The 23,328-nt window shown below is 44.6% G+C and overlaps 1 protein-coding gene across 1 annotated transcript; it reads left to right on the forward strand.

Annotated features, from left to right (window-relative positions):
- Positions 1–1,156: 1,156 nt before the first annotated feature.
- On the forward strand, positions 1,157–22,956 carry Bili (FERM domain-containing protein 8 Bili). Its single transcript, XM_080285859.1, has 15 exons — positions 1,157–1,372; positions 3,445–3,620; positions 5,201–5,251; positions 5,949–6,212; positions 6,345–6,378; positions 7,527–7,596; positions 8,179–8,367; positions 8,925–9,102; positions 9,237–9,398; positions 10,313–10,501; positions 17,304–17,433; positions 18,965–19,123; positions 19,449–19,563; positions 20,331–20,432; positions 22,842–22,956. The coding sequence occupies exons 1-15, from the start codon at positions 1,157–1,159 to the stop codon at positions 22,883–22,885; spliced, it is 2,079 nt and encodes a 692-aa protein (XP_080141985.1). The 3' UTR covers positions 22,886–22,956.
- Positions 22,957–23,328: the final 372 nt, after the last annotated feature.

The following is a 23,328-nucleotide window of genomic DNA, read 5'->3' on the forward strand; positions in this document are numbered from 1 at the left end:
TTATACGGGGTGGCCACAAACAAATCGCCTCCACGTCACCATGTCCCCCGCTATTTCACTGCCCTGCTCCCAGTTCACACCCCCCTCTCTCATATACCTCTCCGCTCCATCCCTCCATCTCATCCTTGGCCTCCCCTTCCCTCTCCCTCCCTCCACCTCACTCACATACACTCTTCTCATCAGTCTCTCACTCTCCATCCACTCCCCAAAATCCACTTCCGTAATATCCTTTTCACAGTCCAGTTTGTCATATTACGATTAGGTGCCGGAGAGGGGCGCCTTCACGTGGTGGCATTGATATAACCCAGCGACTCCCCTGCCGGGTTATGCAAACGCCCCTCAACTCCCTCCATGTCCTTGAAAGACGTTGTACCGTCGGAGAAAAGCAACTCCTATCCTGTAGTCCACGGGGTTCACGTTTCAGATGATCCTGGGGCCACGCTGCAACGATTACTGTCAGACGATTTTCATGTTACGGGCAAATCCACGGGTGTTGTCACTGAGATACACCCCTTGGCAGAGTAGTGGCCCGGGAGGCTGGCATGGTGTGGCGTACGATATCAACGGTAACCGACCAACAGCGGGTAACAACTGCCATATGGCTCTGTGGATGACGACTGGCGATTTTATGTACCACAGCCAAACCCACCTTCGTACAGTTAGCCTACTGAAATTTGTACAGAGGTTATCACTATCATGAGTAAAAGAATCGGCAGTCCTGTGTGTGTGTGTGTGTGTGTGTGTGTGAGAGAGAGAGAGAGAGAGAGAGAGAGAGAGAGAGAGAGAGAGAGAGAGAGAGAGAGAGAGTAAAGGAAGGCAAAATATTGGTCGTTCCAGGAAAAGTAAATTAAAGGAGAGCCAAAGTCAAGATCTGCATACTGTATTTTCAAGTGCCTTAACGCATTCAAAACACTACAGGACATAGACAGAAGGAAATACAGATTAAGACAGTTCCAGAGTTGACCTTTTGCATTTAGAAGGTGGGCATAGAAAGGGTGAGAGTGCATTGGCTGACGTGTGCTGCGCTGGTCATGTTCATCAAAGATCCAGTCGCCTCTTAGGAACTCAAACCGATGCACATTACACCTGTCCTCTGTCCCAAGTGAGACGAAAAAGACTTGCGTTCAAAAATCCCGCGAACCTGAGGAGTACAAAGATGGCGGACGATGACGCCTCAAGCAGCGGACTGAGCAGGGTGACCGAACTGGACAGAGAAGAAGAAGAGGAAGAGGAAGAAGAAGAGGAAGAAGAAGAAAGGTGTAGCGGGAGGAGCAGCTTAAGCAGTAACATCAGCAGCAACATAAACATTGATGATTTAAGCTTGTTGTCTGAGTCCTTCCCAGCCAGGCTGTGGCATCAATGGATTGGATTAGTACGTGGATAAGTCCTACTCACAGGATTCTGAAATTTAGTAACACATCTCCCTAGCGATTTATTTTGCATACTACACCTTAATGTTTATTTGTGTAATTTACCACACACACACACACACACACACACACACACACACACACACACACACACACACACACACACACACAATTATTATTGTTATTTATTTAATATTATTATTATTATTATTATTATTATTATTATAAAATTTGACTTTCATCTCTGCATAAGGTAGAGTCAGGACTCCAGGGGCTTGAATGGTGAGTGGATGAGTGCGTGGCCCTTTTAAATGCTGTTGATAATTCTCCTGTCATATTACTTCTTGTGTCTGCACCCTTCCTTACCATCATCTTGGGTGGGAGAAGAGGTGATGGTAATGTGATGATGATAGTGATGGTGATGATGATGATGATGATGATGGTGATGATGATGATGGTGATGATGATATTGGTGGTGGTTGTGGTGATGTTGGTAGTAGTGGTGATGATGATAATGGTGGAGGTGATGATGATGATGATGGTAGTGGTGTTGATGATGTTAGTGGTGATGATGATAATGATGACGATAATATGGTAGTGGTGATGATGATAACGGATGGAGGTGGTGATGATGGTGATGATAATGGTAGCGGTGATGATGATGAAAATGTTGGTGGTGGTGATGAAGTTGATGGTGATGATGATGATGATGATAGAAGGTGTGGTGATGATGATGATAATGATGGTGATAATGATGATGACGTTTTAACCTGTTCATGATTTTATTAATTTTAGGAAAGGCTTCAGACTCTCTCTCTCTCTCTCTCTCTCTCTCTCTCTCTCTCTCTCTCTCTCTCTCTCTCTCAGGGTTAGGTAGCCTTCATCAACCCCTTCAGTACGAGGTCTTCCAAGTTGGATAAAATAAAATAGTCTTACCAAAAATTATTCTTCGTTTTCTACGTTGGATGGGAGACTTCGTAACACCTCTTCCTTACCGAATTATTTTGCTTGTTCCATCTTCACAATTTTCCTGTATGATATTTACTCGTATTTTCGCTTCAGTATGGATGCAGTTTGCGTCAATAAAATACAAGTTGATTTTGAGGTGTAATTTGCTAGATAAATCGCTAAGGAAGAGGTGTTACGAAATCATCAAATATATAAACGTCATCCTCGTGCTGAAGAGGCCAGGGGTATACTTGAGTGTGTTTAGGTTAAAGCATAGTTCCTGTGTGTGTGTGTGTGTGTGTGTGTGTGTGTGTGTGTGTGGTGAGGAGGGATATTTGCGTATGTGTGTGTATTTGTGTTTGTGTGTATACAGTATATGTAGTTTTTTGTGGGTGTATGTATATGTGAGTGTGTATTGTGTAGACTGTTTTGCGTGGGTTCTTGTGTGTGTGTGTGTGTGTGTGTGTGTGTGTGTGTGTGTGTGTGTACTTAGGGTTAGTATCTGTATGGTAGGCTGTCTGTCTGTCGCTATCACCTGTCTGTGTGGTATATGTCAAAGATGGGTGGCCTTGTAATTCAATATACGCTGGAGAAATGGGACACGGTAAGCCTGTATGGCTCGTTAGGTCTGTATGGTCTTCGTAAAGGCTCCATAGGTCTGTATGATCAGCGTAAAGGCTCCATAGGTCTGTATGGTCTTCGTAAAGGCTCCATAGGTCTGTATGGTCTTCGTAAAGGCTCGTTAGGTCTGTATGGTCTTCGTAAAGGCTCGATAGGTCTGTATGGTCTTTGTAACTATTGCCTTCTCTCCCTCACAGCCAATGGCCCTGAGTGAAGTGGCTGGGAATGGATTGAAGGAGAGGCACGCGAGGGAGAAACGTAGAAAGGACCATAATGTCTGTGTGATCTGTGTAACTTTAACTCGATGTCTGTCTGTCTGTCTGTCTGTCTGTCTGTCTGTCTCTCTCTCAGCCAGTGCCCCTGGGTAATTTGGCTGAGTTTGGGTTCGAGGAAGATAACACTGGCTTCTATGGTCTGTGTATTTATGTAACATTCTCTCTTTGTGTGTATAATCTGTAAGGTCTGTATGGTCTATGTAACTATACTTTCTCTCCCCCCCCCCCAGCCAATGCCCCTGGGTAAGATGGCTGAGTATGGGTTTGAGGAAGACGACACTGGTGGGTTGGGCGGCCACCAGACAGACGCTGGCCAGAGCTACATCACCGTCATCCCCGTCGACTACTCCTCCAGGCGTCCCTACACGGATTACGATGCCTTCCCGAGATCTGCCACAATCGCACGGTGGGTACACACACACACACACACATTATGATGCCTTCCCGAGATCTGCCACAATTGCACGGTGGGTACACACACACACACACACACACACACACAACAGATGAAGGCAGGGCAATTTTAGGCCAGGGTAAAGTGACTGGAGTTTAGTTAGTTGTGGCAGATGGCACTCCAGGCCTCAGTGGTCCCGTAGGAGTGCTGGCTTAAGGTGCCTGTCTCCTGCACTCCACCATCCACCTTTTGGGGGGTAGGGAGGGAGGAGAGGGATATCTGTCTAGCCGATCAGCACACCTCCCCAGCCCCGTCAGTGCCACCACGTGAAGGCGTCCCTCTCCCGCATCGTGACGAGTTAAAGGGGTTAAGTGATGCAAGTGGCCTGTCTGATAGCCTCAAGTGGCTCGCGGTAAGACGATGGACACTTAAGCACGTGTTCGGCACTTAAGGAGGTTCCCTAGCACCTCTCTCTTAGCGATTTATTTTTGGATACAGGTAGTTTGTATCAATTTGTACGTTATTTATGCAGAATATGGTGGTATTTATGTGTTTTATATGGCAGAGAGGATGATAAGGAGTGAGAAGTAAAATAAATCGCTTTTTGAGAGGTGTTACGGACCTTCATTAATTGACGAGAATACTAACCCTAGACCCTTGTGTGGTGGGGTGTGGTGTGAAGCGTGGCCATGATAACGAAGGTAGTGGTGGACTGGTGGTAGTGATGGTGGTGAGAGTGATGATTATGGCGATGATTGTGAAGGAAAAAATGATGATGATGATGGTACTGAAGGTGATAATAATGATGATGGTGGTGATGGTGAAAGTGATAATGATGGTGGTGATGGTGAAAGTGATGATGATGATGATAATGATGGTGGTGGTGGTGGTGATGATGGTGAAAGTGATGATGGTAATGACGATAGTGATGATGCTGGAGGTGACATTGGTGATGATGATAATGATGATGATGATAATGTTGAAGATGATGGTGGTGATGATGTTGAAGGTGGTAATGATGATGATGATGATAATGATGGTGGTGGTGATAATGGTGAAAGTGATGACGCTGATGATGATGGTGATGATGATGTTGAAAGCGACAATGATAATGATGATGATGGTGGTGGTGGTGGTGATGAAAGCGATGATGATGATGGTGATGCTGCTGCTGATGATGATGATGATGTTGATGGTGGCGATGATGATGATGATGATGACGGTGATAATGATGATGATGATGATGATATTGATGGTGGTGGTGGTGATGGTGGTGAAAGTGATGATGATGATTGTGGTGATGATGATGATGATAATGAAGATGGTAATGATGATGGTGGTGGTGATGATGATGATGATGTTGAGGACGATGATCATAATGATGATAATGATGGTGGTGGTGGTGGTGATGGTTGTGAAAACGATGATGGTGGTGATGGTGGTGAAGACGATGATGATGGTGGTGATGATGATGTTGTTGATGGTGATAATGATGATGGTGGCGATGCTGCTGCTGAAGGGGATAATGATGATGATAATGATGTTGGTGGTGAAAGTGATGATGATGATGATGATAGTTTTCCCTTCTCCAGACGGCCTAGAGGAGAGACGGACGCCTTCCCAAGATCTGCCACTATCTCCAGGTGAGAGAGAGAGAGAGAGATTAGCGCAGCCTATTGTTTCTCATGTACTGTAAATTGTACCATAGTATTCTAAGATTGAGATACGTAACACTTCTTTAGCGATTTATTCTGCACATTACTCCCCAGTATATTCTTGCATGCCATAGATTCACACACACACACACACACACACACACACACACACACACACACACACACACACACACACACACACACACGCAAAAGAAACATGAAAGAGATATAAATAACGCAATAAAATGTTAAGGTGTAATATGGAAAGATAAATCGCTATGGAAGAGGTGCAACGAAGCCTTATGTCGCTTAGAATGAGGCTGTATTTCCTCTGGTAAGGTTGGTATTTGTGTCTTTGTAAATTGTATCAAATGTTAATGTATTGGTGTGAAATCCGGTTAGGCTGCTGCTATTGATGATGATGATAATAAAAATAATAATAATAATAATAATAATAATGATGGTGATAATAATAATAATAAAATAATAATAATAATAATAATAATACAGTAACGATGAAATACTACTGCTACTACTACTACTATACTATGCTTCTACTACTACTATGCTTCTTCTACTACTACTACTACGACTATGCTTCTACTACTGCTACTACTACTACACTCCAGCTTCATCGAGGTGAGTCAGGCTAGGGTGTTGATGCTGATGCTGTACCTGGTTGCAGGGAGTTCCTGCGTGAGAGAGCCACAGTAGCCAATGAATTCCTTCGGCCGGACTACCGAGGCAGCGCTGACCACCTTGACAAGTCCACCTCATCCACCTCATCCACGCATGGCTTCTATCCCTCCATCCCTCCACCATCTTTTGACGTGCCTCCACTATCCTTGGACCCAGACCCTAATTCATCCACCTCCACATCCACCATTCCACCCAGCCAGCAGAGGCGGCCGTCATCCACCACAGCGCATCTCATCCAACCTCAGCAGCAGTCCCAGTCATCCACACCAGTACCGCAGCAGCCACAGCAGCAGCCCACCTCAGCGACCGTTGGCAACACCAGCACCCAGCAGCAGCAGCTGCAGATACCGCCGCAGTCTGTCAATGCTGCTGTGCCCGCCAGCATGGGTGGGGTAAACCATCCATCTATGCCGCAGGTTAGTACTGCACACACTGACATTGGCACTCCCAGTCTGTCAATGCTGCTGTGCCTGCCAGCATGGGTGGGGTAAACCATCCATCTATGCCGCAGGTTAGTACTGCACACACTGACATTGGCCACCCCCAGTCTGTCAATGCTGCTGTGCCTGCCAGCATGGGTGGGGTAAACCATCCATCTATGCCGCAGGTTAGTACTGCACACACTGACATTGGCCACCCCCAGTCTGTCAATGCTGCTGTGCCCGCCAGCATGGGTGGGGTGAACCATCCATCTATGCCGCAGGTTAGTACTGCACACACTGACATTGGCCACCCCCAGTCTGTCAATGCTGCTGTGCCTGCCAGCATGGGTGGGGTAAACCATCCATCTATGCCGCAGGTTAGTACTGCACACACTGACATTGGCCACCCCCAGTCTGTCAATGCTGCTGTGCCTGCCAGCATGGGTGGGGTAAACCATCCATCTATGCCGCAGGTTAGTACTGCACACACTGACATTGGCACTCCCAGCCTGTCAGTGCAGCTGTGCCTGCCAACATGGGTGGGGTAAACCATTCATCTATGCCGCAGGTTAGTACTGCACACACTGGCCCATCCCCACGGGTAACACTGCCTATTCCAGTGGACACCACAAGTTTCCCAGGGAATGCCGCCCGACTCCTTAAAGATTTGACTTTGGCCCAGCCCATAATCAAACTTGGTTGTCCCTTGGCCAACCAAATTTTTGATGCTAGAGCATCTCTAGAAGCGGCCCTGTACGTCTGACACTCACTAACGTTATTGGGAACCGAGGTGTTTCACTACCATAGACGTTAGCGACTTGAGCGAACCCCAGTATTATGGCCCTGAAGCTGCAGCATCTCTCGTGTATTTGCACTTGTGTAAGTCTAACCGGTGCCTGCGTCCCTGAGTGCAAAGGAAAGCAGCGCAGCTTTGAAAGTTCTTGTTCTGCTGGAACGTGACCCTGTTCTTAAAAGCTGTGTATTTTAGTATTTAATGCCTGCAAACTGTGATTATACTGATGTTACCTACACTGTTTACATAATTGGCTTCTTTTACGCAGTACATGATGGAGCTTGCCTCACTCCATTCATATGTGGGGAAAAGGAGGTGATGATGATGATGATGCACCTTCCTTTACCAGGTTGTGAGTCACCAAGAAGACTTCGAGAAACAAACCAGTAAAGCCGAACATGAGAGGAAGACCAATAAAGGTGGGTGAGAAGTAAGGCTTCCTGGTACCTGTTCCTTACCGATTTATTTTGCACGAGACGTTAGCATTTTCTTGTATGTTAATTATATCGGTATAATACTGACGTGGTTTAAATCACTAGCATAGAAGAGGATATGGATGTGTACTATGCAGAATAAATCACTAAGGAAAAAATGTTACGAGATCGCCTAACTATGGGTGTATTTCTCGTATATTGTTACTCACCTGTAGTCAGTTTGTTATCATCTGACGGAACTGGGCGACTAATAGCTTGAGTACTAATACGTAGCTGCGAGAAATTGGTGAGCTATTGAAATGAGTCAGGAATGAATCTCCTTGGTCAATAGTCAGATTTATCCTCCAGTCTGACTACACTTGGCCATCGACTGAGCTGAAAGGGGTTACGGATTTTGTCAGGTAAAATGAAACGAATCATATTTACTGGTATACAAAGGAGTAGGAAAATATCATCATTATTTCTAAATTTTATATGCCTGTCCATGTCTATCCATATATCTGTCTGTCTGTATGTCTACCTGTCAATTTATCTGTCTGTCTGTCAGTCTATCTATCTATTTTTCAGGTGGGAGCAACTCTGGCGTAGAAGTGTGTGTATTTCTTCACTCCCGCGTGGCCGTGCGTCTTCGCCTGGAGGACGGTGCGCGAGTGACGGCCCAGGAGCTGCAGGCCATGGTGATAGAGGAGGAGGACGTGGCCTTACCCAAACAAGCCATGGAGGTGTTTGCTATATGGATGGTGTCACCTGTACTGGGTGGGTATTAGGAGAGAGAGGGCGAGGGAGGGAGAGACTGGAAGGGAGAGGGAGGGAGGGAAAGAGAGTTGCAGGTCATGTTCATAGAGGATGAGGACGTTGCCTTACCCAAACAGCCATGGAGGTGTTTGCTATGTGGATGGTGTCACCTGTACTGGTTAGGTGTTAAGAGAGAGGGGGAGGGAGGGAGAAACAGAGACAGGACGGGAGAGGGAGGGAGGGAAAGAGCAACAGGCCATGATTGTTTGAGGAGCGCTTGCCTATTTGTGCAGTGCGGTACAGTATTTAGGGTTTTAAAATGGGGTGAGGAAAAAGGTGGCAGCAATGAGAATGGTGTGGTTCCAGGAGCATCTTTACGGGAGTCGGGGGTGTATTCCTTATCAAATTTGAAGGTATCACTGGGGTGGCCAGTGCCACTCCGGCCACCTCGTGTGTGTGTGTGTGTGTGTGTGTGTGTGAGACTGTGTGTGTTTGTTAAGAAAGTGAGAGAAAATGTTTGTGTTAATTAATAGAGTGTGTTTAGTGTGTGTTAAAAAAAGCGTCCACTGTTGCTCCAGAGATCCAGCTGAAGCCGTACCAGCGTGCCCTGGAGGTGAGGAGGCAGTGGGGTCAGCTGCTCAAGAGGTTCACCCAGCTGCCCATGTTGAAGCCACAGGACCAGCGGTATGCCTATGAGCCCAAAATGGTGCTTAGAAGGAATGTGTTCTTCAGCAAGCGAGACGAGGTGAAAATAAGGTTAGTAGTAGTAGCAGTAGTAGTAGAAGTAGTAGTAGTAATAGCAGTAGTAGTAGTAATAGTAGAAAGAGAGGGGGAGGGAGGGAGGGAAGGAGGGAGAGAAGACACTAATATCCAGTAACCTTCCCACACAGAGACGCCAAAATCCTGGAGTTACTGTACGAGGAGGCCCAGTGGAACATGCGCTCAGCCCGCTACCCGTGTGAGCTGAGTGACTATGAGATGCTGGCCGGTATACAGAGCAGACTAGAGCTGGGGCCTTATGACCATACCACGCATACTCCTTCGTTCTTCAGGTATACTAGGATGTAATACCGTCATACCACACTGCGTCTATATCATACTCCATTACCACACCACTTATACTCCGTCATTTTCCTGGTATACCACGCTGTTATACTGTCATACTACACTTCATGCTTTCATATTAACACACCACACTGCCACATCACGTATACCCCATCATTCATCAAGTATACCACCATATAATACCATCTACTAATCCTCTCTCATACTCCATCGTTTTGAAGATACACCTCCAGCTTATACCAGCATACCACACCTGCCACACCACTGTAATGGGCATTTTCCATCATTCTTCAGGCTTGAGATGATGATAATGGTGATGATGATGGTGAAATTGTTGATGATAAGGATGATGATGACGGTGAATTTTCTAATGATAGTGATGGTGATGATGACGGTGAATTTTCTAATGATAGTGATGGTGATGATGACGGTGAATTTTCTAATGATAGTGATGGTGATGATGACGGTGAATTTTCTAATGATAGTGATGGTGATGATGACGGTGAATTTTCTAATGATGGTGATGATGATGATGATGGTGAAATTGTTGATGATAAGGATGATGATGACGGTGAATTTTCTAATGATAGTGATGGTGATGTTGACGGTGGTGATGTTGCTAGTGATGATAATCATGGTGATGATGATGATGATGATAATGGTGAAATTGCTGATGATTGTGATGATGACGGTGATGGTGGTGGTGATAGTGATGATGATGATGATGGTGAAGTTGCTAATGATAGTGATGATAATGATAATGACGACGGCGGAGTTGCTGATGATAGTGATGATAATGATAATAATGATAACAGCGATGGTGATGTTGCTAATAATAATAATAATAATAATAATAATAATGATGACAAACTTTACAATCTATTCTTTCCTCCCTTTTCAGACGTCGCCTCTTGGACTACCTGCCAGAACACGCCTGTCGCCTGAAACTGAGCGATTTAGTCAGCTTCAGTAGCAAGAGTACTCCTGAAATCAGAATCATTGAGCAGTTCAGGTCCATCCCGCCCAACGTCACTGCCAGGAAGCTTGTTAGGAAGTACCTGGAGTTCTCGTGGTCACTTCCCTATTACGGGTATGTGGAAGTGTTAGAAAGTGTTAGAGAAATATTAGTGTTGTGGAAGTGTTAGAAAGTGTTAGATAAATATTAGTGTTAGAAAGTACCTGGAGTTCTCGTGGTCACTTCATATTAAGGGTATGTGGGAGTGTTAGAAAGTGTTAGAGAAGTGTTAGTGTTAAAGGTGTTTGAGTGGAAGTGTTAGGTGCTAGAAGGGTGTTTGAGTTGAAGTGTTAGGTGTTAGATAAGTGAAAGTATTAGAAGTGTTTGAGTGGAAGTGTTAGAAGGTGTTAGAAGAGTTTGAGTTGAAGTATTAGATGTTAGATAAGTGTTAGTGTTAAGAAAGTGTGTGAGTGGAAGTGTTAGAAGGTGTTAGAAGTGTGTTTGAGTGAAAGTGTAAGGTGTTAGAGGAGTGTTTGAGTGAAAGTGTTATTCGTTTTCGTTTTTAAAGGCTCCAACATGCTTGCATGCGTCGGCGTTGGTCACCTAATGGCGGCTTTCCACGCTGCACGATCCATTGCAGCCTCCCTGTTCAGTCCCTTAACCCTAAGGTCACACTTAATGACCTCGTCCCATGTCTTTCTCGGTCTACCCCTCATAACCCCACCCCCATATTAACACTTCTCACCTTCCTCACCCAATTATCATCCCCCATCCTCTCCACATGTCCAAACCATCTCAATCTACCTCTCCTCATCACAACACCAATACACTCCAGTCCCATCCTACCTCTCAACTCTTCCATCGTAAACCCAGCCCCTCCAGGCCTTGGACGCAGGGACGCACTGCACATCCACCTAATCATTGCCATTTCTGTACGTCTGAGCCGGCGAATATCTTCCTCCTTCACTGCCCAGGTCTCACTACCATACAGCATTACACTCCTAACACATGCTGCATACAAAGACCCCTTAGCACGTAGGTAGAGCCCTCTCAATGTCAGGAGAGGCAAGAGCTCCCTGAACTTCTTCCAACCACTTCTCACCCTAGCCACAGAACTAGCTCCAGCCCCACCTCCAGCACACAACATGTCTCCCAAATAACAAAACTCTTCCACACACTCAAGAGATACACCAGCAAGTTCAATCCTTTCACGTCTGACAATCTCCACCTGCTCACCCTGGCACGCCGTACACATAAAATCAGCATTATCTCGCAGTCTACCTCTGATACCACTACATCTCTTGTGCACCCATTTATCACACACACCGCACAAGATAGAATTACTTCCCATGCCCTTGTGGCAAACTGCACATGGCCACTCTCCCTCGTCTTTGACAGTACCGCTACCAACCCTAGATATCATCACTTTTGTTTTATCTGCATTTACCCTTAAACCCTTTTGCCCCATACCATCTCTCCACTTCCTAAACCTTTCCTCCGCCTCTCTTTCGTTCTCTGCAATCACCAAATCATCAGCATACAACAACTCCCACGGAAGTCCGTTTCTAAAGTCACGTGAAAGGGCTTCAAGTACCATGATAAACAACATGGGACTCAAGACTGACCCCTGATGCACACCAACATTCATGGAAAACTCATCACACAAATCTCCATTCACTCTTACCTGGGTGTGAGCGCCTACATACATAGCCATAACCACCCTAACCAGCCACTCCTCAAAGCCAAGCTTTCTCATTGCCCACTTCACCACCTCTCTAGGGACTCTGTCAAAGGCCTTTTCCAAATCAATAAAAACAAAATAAAGATCCCTTCTCCAATATATTTTTCCTGAAGCTGCCGAACAATGAATATGGCATCAGTGGTCCCCCTACCTGGCATAAACCCAAACTGCATCTCATCAATATTCACTCTTTCTCTAATCATACCTTCTAAAACTCTCTCCATTACCTTCATTATCTGATCTAAAAGCTTTATACCTCTCTAATTTCCTCTTTCCAGGACATCACCCTTCTCTTTATACACATTTACAGTTACACTCTTCAGCCAATCATCTGGGACAAGACACTCATAAATAATCCTATTTATCAGGTCAGTGACCAAACTCACCCCTATATCGCCTGAGGCCTTCGACATTTCGGCAGTCAACCCAGACACACCTGCTGCCTTCCCCACCCTCATCCTGCCTATTGCCTCACTCACAGTAGCAGTATCAATCAAAGGCCAAGGGCCAGACACTGGATCTGCTGGCTCCAAACCTTCCCTGTCCCAGTCAAACTCCTCATTCAACAACCGGTTATAATGCTCTCTCCATGCATCTTTAATATCCTCACTGTTCACCACTACCCTTCCTTCATCATTCTTCACACAGTGCTCACCTATAATATCCCGATTATCCCTCTTCACCTGACCTGCCACCCTAAATATATTTTTCCTTTCCCCATGATTGAGGTTATCAAGTAATTGTCTCTGTGACCCAGACTTTGCCCTGTATACCTCTCTTCTAGCCCTACGCTTGGCAGCCAAATATTCCTCTTTGCTACCACCTTTCTTCCATTCCCGGAAAAGCCTTCTTTTCTCCTTAACTGCAGCTTCTACACCTTCATCCCACCACCAAGTTACTTTATGTCTTGGTGGTCCTCTTCTCCAACCGCATGTTACATCAGTAACTCTCAAGAAATTGTTCTTGAGGGCTCTGTACTGTTCATTAACGCCTCTGTCTACAGCTCCCTGTTCAGCCACTGCTCTCCTCAACTCGCTATAGAAGGCATCCCTTACTACTTGGTTTTTCAGCTTCCATATTTTCCTCCTAGGTACATAAGTCCTCTTTTTCATCACTTGTTCTTTAAGCACCATATCACAAATCAATAGTTTGTGCTGCTGCACACACTCCTCACTTCCTATAACTTTAACATCCCTCACTAACCTCCTATCGGCCCTCCTAACCAGAAAATAATCTATCTGACTGCTATTTCCCCCAGACTCATACGTAATTAACCTACTGTCTCTTTTCCTAAAATATGTGTTGCACACAATCATGTCCGTTGCCTCCCCAAACTCGAGTATCCTTTCCCCTTCTGCATTCCTTAGACCATACGCACATCCCCCATGCACTCCATCATAACCTTGTGCTGCTTCACCTACATGACCATTTAAGTCCCCTCCCAAAATCACTATCTCATCATCCCGCATACCACCCACTACACTTATTAAATCATCCCAAAATCTATCTTTCTCTGATTCATCCAATCCTGCCTGTGGAGCATATGCCGATATAATTGCAGCTACCTTTCTTCCCAACAGAATTTTCACTACCAATATCCTATCGCCTACTCTTATAACATTCATAACATATTCCACCCATTTCTCCGCAACCATCACACCAACACCTCCATATCCATCTGTCCCCCCCTGCCAAAACAACTTATAGCAACAGTCCTTCCCAACAATCTTTCTGGCTGATCCACCCCTGTACCGGACTTCCTGCAAACACGCCACATCCATCCACCTCCTCCTGAATGCCTCAACGACTTCCTCTGCTCTTCCCCTCAAACTTCCCACATTCCATGAACCCACCCTCATCCCCATGGGTGATTTACTGTCCTCAGGCTTGCTTTGAAACTTATTTTGTTTTGTCATCTTCAGTATTAATAAAGGGGGACAGACACAGCACAGGTCCCACTCACTGCAGTCCCAGGTCCAGGCAATGGATCTGGGACCCCCAGCCCACCAGCTTACCAGTGGCTGTGGTAGTGGCCTCGGGGCACCCTGCCAGGACAGCTGCAGGGACACCCTCCAAGCGCGTCTTGGCACTGCGACTATCTCGACATTATACACCCACTGATAGGGCAGCCTCCTGGGGTGCTACTCCCAGGTTCGGGCCCCTCTCTATTGGGCGGAAGCGGCAGCCTGGGAACCGCAATGCCCTGTACCCTCTAGCACAGGCCCGAGCCCCATCTCGCCCTGGACCCACGATCTATGCTGGCGGAACCCCTGCCACGCCTCCCCTCAGAAGTCCGCCACTAGGTAGCTGGGGCAAAATTTTCTGGCCGCATGCCCTTGCTGGCGCCAGCCCCTGTAACGTAGTGGGATACGTTGTGTGAAATGTAAAGTGCATGTGGTGTAATGCATTGATAGTTAGAGGAAATGTTTGGGAGAGTATGCTGGTCTACTCTCCATGTTACTGTCACACTGAAAAGGTCAGCAAAGGGGGATGGTTAGATAGCTAGTGAAACAGGAGCTCCAGCTCTCCCTATCACCAGCATTCCCATTCCCCTCGGGAGTACTACCCTGTTCGGCCCGTGCTACGGCCTCCTCCTCCTGTTAGGTGTTAGGAAAGTGTTTGAGTGGAAGTGTTGGGTGTTGGATAAATGTTAGTGTTAGGAAAGTGTTTGAGTGGAAGTGTTAGAAGGTGTTAGATAGATGTTAGTGTTAGAAAAGTGTTTGAGTGGAAGTGTTGGGTGTTGGATAAATGTTAGTGTTAGGAAAGTGTTTGAGTGGAAGTGTTAGGTGTTAGATAGATGTTAGTGTTAGAAAACCGTTTGAGTGGGTGTTAGAAAGTGTTATATAAATGTTAGTGTCAGAAGTGCTTGAGCGGAGGAGTGTTGGGTGTTAGATAAAATGATAGTGTTAGGAAAGTGTTTCAGTGGAAGTGTTAGAAGGTGTTATGTAAATGTTAGTGTTGGAAAAGCGTTTGAATGGAAGTGTTAGATGTTAGAAAAGTGTTTGAGTGGAAGTGTTAGAAGGTGTTAGAAAAGTGTTTGAGTGGAAGTGTTTGAAAGTGTTAGATAAATGTTAGTGTTAGAAAAGTGTTTGGCTGGGTGTCAGAAGGTGTTAGATAAGTGTTAGTGTTAGGAAAGCGTTTGAGTGTAAGTGTTAGAAGATGCTAGATAAGTGTTAGTGTTAGAAGAGTGCTTGAGTAGAAGTGTTAGGTGTTAGATAAATTTAGTGTTAGAATAATGTTTAGTTGGAAGTGTTAGGTGTTAGATGAATGCTAGTGTTAGAAGAGTGTTTGAGTGGTGTTAGGTGTTAGATAAGTGTTAGTGTTAGGAAAGTGTTTGAGTGGAAGTGTTAGCTGTTAGATGAAGGTTAGTGTTAGGAAAGCGTTTGAGTGGTTGGAAAGTTAGTGTTAGAAGTGTTAGGAAGTGTAAATGTTAGAGAAGTGTTGGAAGGTGTTAGGAAGTCAGAATTAGAATTACTTGTAAATGTTAGATAAGTGTTACGAGTGTTACAGTTAATATTGTTATAAACATGTAGAGATGTTTAGAAATGAGTGTTAGAAGTGTTAGAAAGCTTTATGTAATAGAAGTGTTAGATGTTAGGAAGTTGGTGTTAGAAATGTCTGATAAATGTTAGATGTTAGAAATGTTAGAGGGTGTTAGGAAGTTAGTGTGAGAAGTGTTAGAGGGTGTTAGGAAGTCGGTGTTAGATTTTAGAAGTGTTAGAGGGTGTTAGGAAGTTAGTGTTAGATGTGTTAGAAGTGTTAGAGGGTGTTAGGAAGTCAATGTTAGAAGTTTTAGAGGGCGTTAGGAAGTCAGTGTTAGATGTGTTAGAAGTGTTAGAGGGCGTTAGGAAGTCAGTGTTAGATTTTAGAAGTGCTAGAGGGTGTTAGGAAGTCAGTGTTAGATGTTAGAAGTGTTTGAGGGCGTTAGGAAGTCAATATTAGGTGTTAGAAGTGTTAGAGGGTGTTAGGAAGTCAGTTAGAATTATTAGAAAAGTTTTAGGGCAGTAACCTCAGAAGTCAGAATAATCGAACTGCCAGAATGCTTGTTAGAAAGTGCCTCGATTAGTCTTGGTCACTTCCCTCTAACGAGTACGGGAAAGAGTGTTAGGAAGTGTTAGAAGGCGTTAGAAAAAGGTTAATAAAAGCCTTGAAAGTGTTAGTCAAGTTTCAGGTGTTAGACGAGTGTTGAGAATGTTTTTAAAGTGTTTAGAAGTGTTAGAAAGTGTTAGAAGCATTAGAATATGTTAGAACAGTGTTTAGAAAGTATTGGATAATGTTAGAGACGCTGGAAAACTGTTAAGAATGTGTTTAAAGTGTTTAGAAGTGTTAGAAAGTGTTAGAAACATTAAAGAGTTTGAAAAATATTAGACTAAGATACATGAACATCGAAATAGACCCATAATTTGAAGTGGCATAGGAGGATTCGTGGCACCTCTTCCTTAGCGATTTATTTTGCTTACTAAAAACTACAGCAATTTCATGTATGTTACTTATATCGTTTTAATATCTACTTTCGTGTGTCTGTAACTTACAAGAGGACATTAAGTATGGTGTTCAGAATAATTCGCTAAGGAGAAGGTGTACGGAACCCTCATTTTCTGCCTAAAATTCGCCTACCCATAATATTGGTGCTCCGGTTTCTCTATTTTTATTTTTTTCCGTTTTCGTTTCAGTGCAGTTTATTTCACGTAGCTCAGTGGCAGATAAAGACAATACTAAGGCTCTACATCGTTGTCATAGCACTTCTTCGTGACTAGCAGCGTGTTTTAGTGCCAGCCTATCGTTACAGCTCAGTCCGCTTTCTCCATTAGCTATATCTGATCTCTCTCTCTCTCTCTCTGTCCGTCTGTTTGTCTGTCTGTGTATCTAACTATATGTCTGTCTGTCTGTCTGCCTATCCTCAGACGCCCTTAATCCCGTGAGGGGTGGCCAGAAACAAATCGCCTCCATGTCACCCTGTCCTCTGGCATCAGACTGCCCTTGCTCCGACTCACCTCTCTCTTGTACACCTCATCCTCGGTCTCCCCATCCGACTTACACACACACACTCTCTCTCTCTCTCTCTCTGTCTACCTGTGTGTGTGTGTGTGTGTGTGTGTGTGTGTGTGTGTGTGTGTGTGTCTCTCTCTCATTCCCATCCTCTCCTCGTATATGTATGTACTGTTTGTTTTTACTTATTATTGTTTCCTTCCCCAGGAGTGCATTCTTCCACGGCCAGATCGAGCAGCCGAGTCGTGGTGTGGGCGCCTGGCTGCCCCGCCAAGACCTGCCTGTACTGGTGACCATCAACGCCACGGGGGTCACCATCATTGACCCCAAGAAGTCGGTACGTGCAGAGAGAGAGAGAGAGAGTGAGTGAGTGATAGATGGAGAGAAAAAAATAGATGGAGATAGATATAGCTAGGCAGAGATAGATATAGATCGATAGATAGATAGATAGAGAGAGAGAGAGAAGGGGGGGAATACACATTAATGAGAATTTACCGAGGATTATTTTCAAACTCCTCATCCACTGTTTCAAACTTTGGGTCGTATTCTAAGTGGCCTTGAAGATTTCGTAACACCCCTTATTTAGCGACTTATTTTGCACATTACACCTTAGCATCACCCATACACCTCAGCATCACCATACACCTCAGCATTATCCATACACCTCAGCATTATCCATACACCTCAGCATCACCCATACACCTCAGCATCATCCATACACCTCAGCATTATCCATACACCTCAGCATCACCCATACACCTCAGCATTATCCATACACCTCAGCATCATGCACACACCTCAGCATCCTGCACACACCTCAGCATCACCCATACACCTCAGCATCACCCATACACCTCAGCATCATCCACACACCTCAGCATTATCCATACACCTCAGCATCATGCACACACCTCAGCATCATCCACACACCTCAGCATTTATCCATACACCTCAGCATTATCATACACCTCAGCATCATCCATACACCTCAGCATCATCCATACTACTGAACTGTGTCTTAAAGCTGTACAAACAACATACAAGAGAGTCTTAGGGTGTAATATGTAAAATAAATAGCCAAGGAAGAGGTGTTACGAAGCTATCCATGCCACTTGGGACTGTCTTTCTCCTCTGATTCACGTCTCCACACTTCTGACTTAAAAACAGCAGCCAGCAGAGGGAAGTGAGAAGCTGAAGAGGTGAAAACAGGGCGGTATCTTTTGAGTTGCGAGGATGGCTGAGTCTGCCGGTGTGGGTGAGGCAGTGGGAGTAGGAAAGATATAAATGATGCAGTATAGACATTGATAACGCTACAGGAGCCGTCCCCACAACACACACACCACCCAGCGAGGCGGAAGAGGGGCGTTCAAACCACCCTGCAATAAGTGAACTCTAAAGGACCTGGGGCTATTTTTCTCCTCTGATTCACGTCCCCAATTCTTCCCAAATATGAACTATGGAGGGATGGCTGATTTAGGCCAAGTTAAGGTGAAAAGAGTGTAGTGATGGGATGTAGGGGCTGGGGCTGTCTTTCTCCTCTGATTCACGTCTCAACATTGAAGATAGAGAGATAGCAATTTTAGGCCAAGTTAAAATGAAAAGAGTAATAATACATATGGGGTTACTTTCTCCTCTGATTCACGTCTCGACATTGAAGATGGAGAGAGAGCAATTTTAGGCCAAGTCAGAGTGAAAAGAGTATAGTAATGATACGTATGGGGTAAGTTTCTCCTCTGATTCACGTCTCAGCATTAGAGATGGAGAGATGGTTATTTTAGTCCAAGTTAGAGTGAGAAGAGTATAGTAATAGTAGGTAGGGTGTAACTTTCTCCTCTGATTCATATCCCCACACTGCCTCCTTCACACAGACGGTGGTGTTGAGTCTGCGGTACGACGAGATGTCTTGGGATTTCGCCAGACCGAGCAACGAGAGAATCCCCACCTGTCTGCCGTGCCTGTTCCTGCAGTTTGCCGTGGTGGAGGGCGGAAGGCGGTACTCGAAGCTGCTGCAGGTGTTCTCCAAACAGGTGAGTTGCACTGATAGATTGACTGATAGAAAGATACTCGTACACACATATATACATACATAGGGCATAGTCAGGTACATAACAGTCTGTAGGAGAGGTTCAGTACAGTATATAAATGTGTGTGTGTGTGTGTGTGTGTGTGTGTTTTGCCATGGTGGAAGGTGACAGGCCGTATTCCAAACTATTGCACGTGTTTTCAGAGCAGGTGATAGACAGAGACAGCCAGACACACAGATAAAAAGATAGATAAACTGTTAGACAGACAGACAGATAGATAGATAGGCAGACCGATAGATAGATACAACTAATGTGTGTGTTGGTGCAGGCGGTGATGATGGACGCGTTAATCAGCACCTTCGTAGAGGAGTTGAAGCGTCGAGCAGCACAGTACCCTGACGACCTACAGGGCCACATGATGGACCACGGCACTGATGTGGATGGTAATGGTAATACGCACATACATACAGACATACATACATACATACATATAATACATACATACATACACACACATCCAGATCTACAGGGCCATATGCTGGGCCATGACACTGATGTGGCTGGTACTGGTGACAAATACATATACAGTATACAATGATACATGCATACAAACATATCTACACACACACACAATATCTTTATTTATACGAGTTTTAGGTTTTCAAATTTAGTGTCCTGTTTAGTCTGTTTCTGAGGTGAATCAGGCTACATAGAAAATTTGGAAAAGGGCCAAAATTTGGGCCAAAATAAGGTGTAAATCGCATGGTGGAGTGGTGTGTTGTGTGAATGTACGCGGGTTCGATCCCAGACTGAAGCAGGGAAAAGTGTAATTGTTGCCCCTGTGTTAATACAGACTTTACTGACTTTCCACACCACCCACCGACATGTCAAAAAAAAAAAAAAAAAAAAAAAAAAAAAAAAAACCAAAAACGCTAATACCATCATGCCAGCCCTGAATTTGCCTGCCCTGACATGTATTCAGTATGGACGGTGTGTATTAGTGCCCGAGCGGTGACGTGTGAAGGTGTGTGGCACGGAGAAGGACTGCTGAGCTTTACGGGATGGACCATTAGATCTATGTACACAACTGAAAAAAAAAAAAAACAATATAGGGTGTGCATGTGTGATTACTCTTGTATTTGTTGGACTCAGAGACGGATAAGTGTGTGTGTGTGTGTGTGTGTGTGTACTAACCATTGTGTATCTACAGACATGTTGGTGCCACTGTCCACAGTCTCAAGGAAGGAGGTGCCTGGTTCAGTGTTATGTAATAAGCTACATCGTCTCTCACTGGCCACGTTTGATGATGAAGGTGAGTAGGTTATGTTATTTCCGTAAATTACCCTACCCTACCCTATCTAACCTTAGTCTGCGTTCACACCAAACGATTCGATTCGATTCAATTCATGGAGAATCATTTGATTCGATTCATTTTGAATCAGCGCCGTTCATACCGACAGAATCAACAGGGAGTAGTGCAAAGGCTGAGTTGAACGAGGATGGACGTAGACGCTCTTGCTGAAATAGAGGTGTTGCTGTGGCTGAGGCGGCGTAGGCGTAGGCATCCAAGAAGAATATGGGTGCATGAAATTAATGCAAAAAGACCTGATTTTGGGAGTTTCGGACACTTGTTCCCAGATTTGATAAACAATTCAGACAAGTTTTATGATTATTTTAGGATGACCACTGAACAGTTTAAAATGCTAGTGGAGTTGACTGCACCCAACATAAGAAAACAGAATACTAATTACCGACGTGCAGTTGGAGTTGAAGAAAGGATTGCCATTTACCTTAGGTAAGAAGTGAACTGTTAAAAAGTCTGAAAGTTGGGAGAAGTAGTGTTTCATGCAGTATAAAAGACATCTTTTATTTCTGGTTATAATTACAGAATACATTAAGAAAACATATCTTTTATTTCTGGTTATGCATAGAGTAAAAATAAGTATAAATTCTTTGTTTCTGGTTGTGAATATATTAAGAAAATAGACATCCTTTATTTATGGCTGTGAATACAGTAAAAAAAATAGACATCCTTCATTTATGACTGAATAGAGTAAAAAAATAGACATAATATGTTTATCGTTGTGAATGCACCAAAATCATTGTTCCACTTTTTAGCATCATAAATAGCACGTCGCTCTCTCACTAAATTTATCAGGACGTCCGGTAGCATGGTGCTCACTCCTCCACTGAATCGCCGTGACTGATGAAAAAATGGACCCTCGCGCATCAGTGATTCTGAATCGCCTTGAATCGCCATGATTTGAATTGAATTGATTCGCTTGGTGTGAACAGTTCCTATAGGAATTAACATGTCGCATCAAGACGAATCATGAATCGATATGATTCTCCATGAATTGAATCGAATCGAATCGCTTGGTGTGAACGCAGCCTACCCTACCCTGCCCTGCCCCACCAATCTGATATTAATACACAAAAACTTTATAAACTATAACAACCAAGCTGTTTATTTCCGGCCCCTTTGGGGGCTTTTGACCTAAAATGAAAAAAGAAAATGGCCAAACGCGACTTAAAGATTTCAATAATGAATCTGACCTTTTATTAATAAAGAATCTTAAGAACATAAGAAGAGAGGATACCTACAGAAGGCCAGTTGGCCCATGCTAGGCAGCTCCTACTGTGTTTATTAGAATTTCCTACGTAAGGATCTTTGTGAATATGACTCAGATCTCTGTGCAACATCACCTTGCTTGCAGTTAGACAGGGAAGATTGCTGGAACCATCCTGGGGGCTGATGTGTGACCCAGCTCTCTCCTGGGTACATTGAATGACTCCCGGGTACAGTGAGTGACTCCCGGGTACAGTGATTGACTCCTGTGTACAGTGACTCCTGGGTATAGTGAGTGAGTGACTTTCGGGTACAGTGAGTGACTCCTGTGTACAGTGAGTGACTCCTGGGTACAATGAGTGACTCCCGGGTACAATGAGTGACTCCCGGGTACAATGAGTGACTCCCGGGTACAATGAGTGACTCCCGGGTACAGTGAGTGACTCCTGGGTACAGTGTGACTCCTGGGTTCAGTGTGACTCGGAGAATAATGTGCTAGTGGGCTGGCCTCCGCCGCTGGCAGGGTCCAACAAAAACAGAGAATCGGTAAGTTGCTTCGCTATCAGAGTGCCAGTTGTTGTAGTGGAGCAGCCTTACTTATGGATGTTACACAAGTCAGGTCTGACACATCCAAGCCTGCCATGAAGAGTATATGTTGGGTCAACTCTTGGCATCTTTAGTCTATAATTTTGGCAGAGAAAAAAACAGGTGTTTCAGGTAGCGCAGGATGGTATAATAATAATAATACAAATAATAATAATAATAATTATTATTGTCAAAAGTCAAGTAAGAATCTTAAGACGGTTAACAATTCATTTACTTCTCTAGCAGGGGGCAGAGTCCTTCGGCCTAGCTAAATGTAGTTCCTTATACAACAGTTTGAAACACCGATTTCATAGAGTTGGCATACTTCTTTTACTATAACTTGGCCTAAAATTCTTTCAATTTTCAGAGCTCACTTTAACAACAGAGTAGCATTAGAATATGATGCTAGTCATGAAGAAGTGCTGTGAGGAGGACGTAGAGTGACAGCATTGTTACCTTCTGACTCTAAGCTATGCATTAAAAACTACAAAGGGGTGGAAATTTGGGCCAAGTTAGGTGAAAGAACAGTAGTAATTCTTAAGCGATTTACTATATTGTTGTGGTCAGGTTGCTGTGTGGGCACGATGGGATCTTGGCAGTTCGGCAGATGAGGGGATGCCATAGACTACGTGTGACCCTGGCCATCCACCACGTCACCCACCACCACCACACCCACCACCACCAACGCCACCACAACGCCCACCACCATCGCCACCATTTCATCCTCGGCATCAACTGCGTCATGGCCACCTTCTGCCCTCGAATCAGCACCACTCCTGTTTTCGTAGGGCGTTGGTTTGCAGGTGTTTGAGGTCATACTTCCGCCGTTACCATACTGCGGACTTGTGGGCCGAACTAGGTCTATGTTTACTGACACCTCTGTTTCAGCGGTTTTCTCTTTTTCACCAGGTTTTTTATGTTTTATTTTACTTTTGCGTCCTGTGTGGGTTGGTTAGATGAGGGGGGTTGTCGGAAGCATGTTTTTAGGTATTAAACTAAACCTGTTTTAACAAACCAAACTGTGTTCAGATGGCACTACTTCGTCACGCGCAAG

The sequence above is a fragment of the Coenobita brevimanus genome, chromosome 108 (genome assembly GCF_032717465.1).
Source record: "Coenobita brevimanus isolate Jiangsu-jjx chromosome 108, ASM3271746v2, whole genome shotgun sequence".
Lineage (NCBI taxonomy): Eukaryota > Metazoa > Arthropoda > Malacostraca > Decapoda > Coenobitidae > Coenobita > Coenobita brevimanus.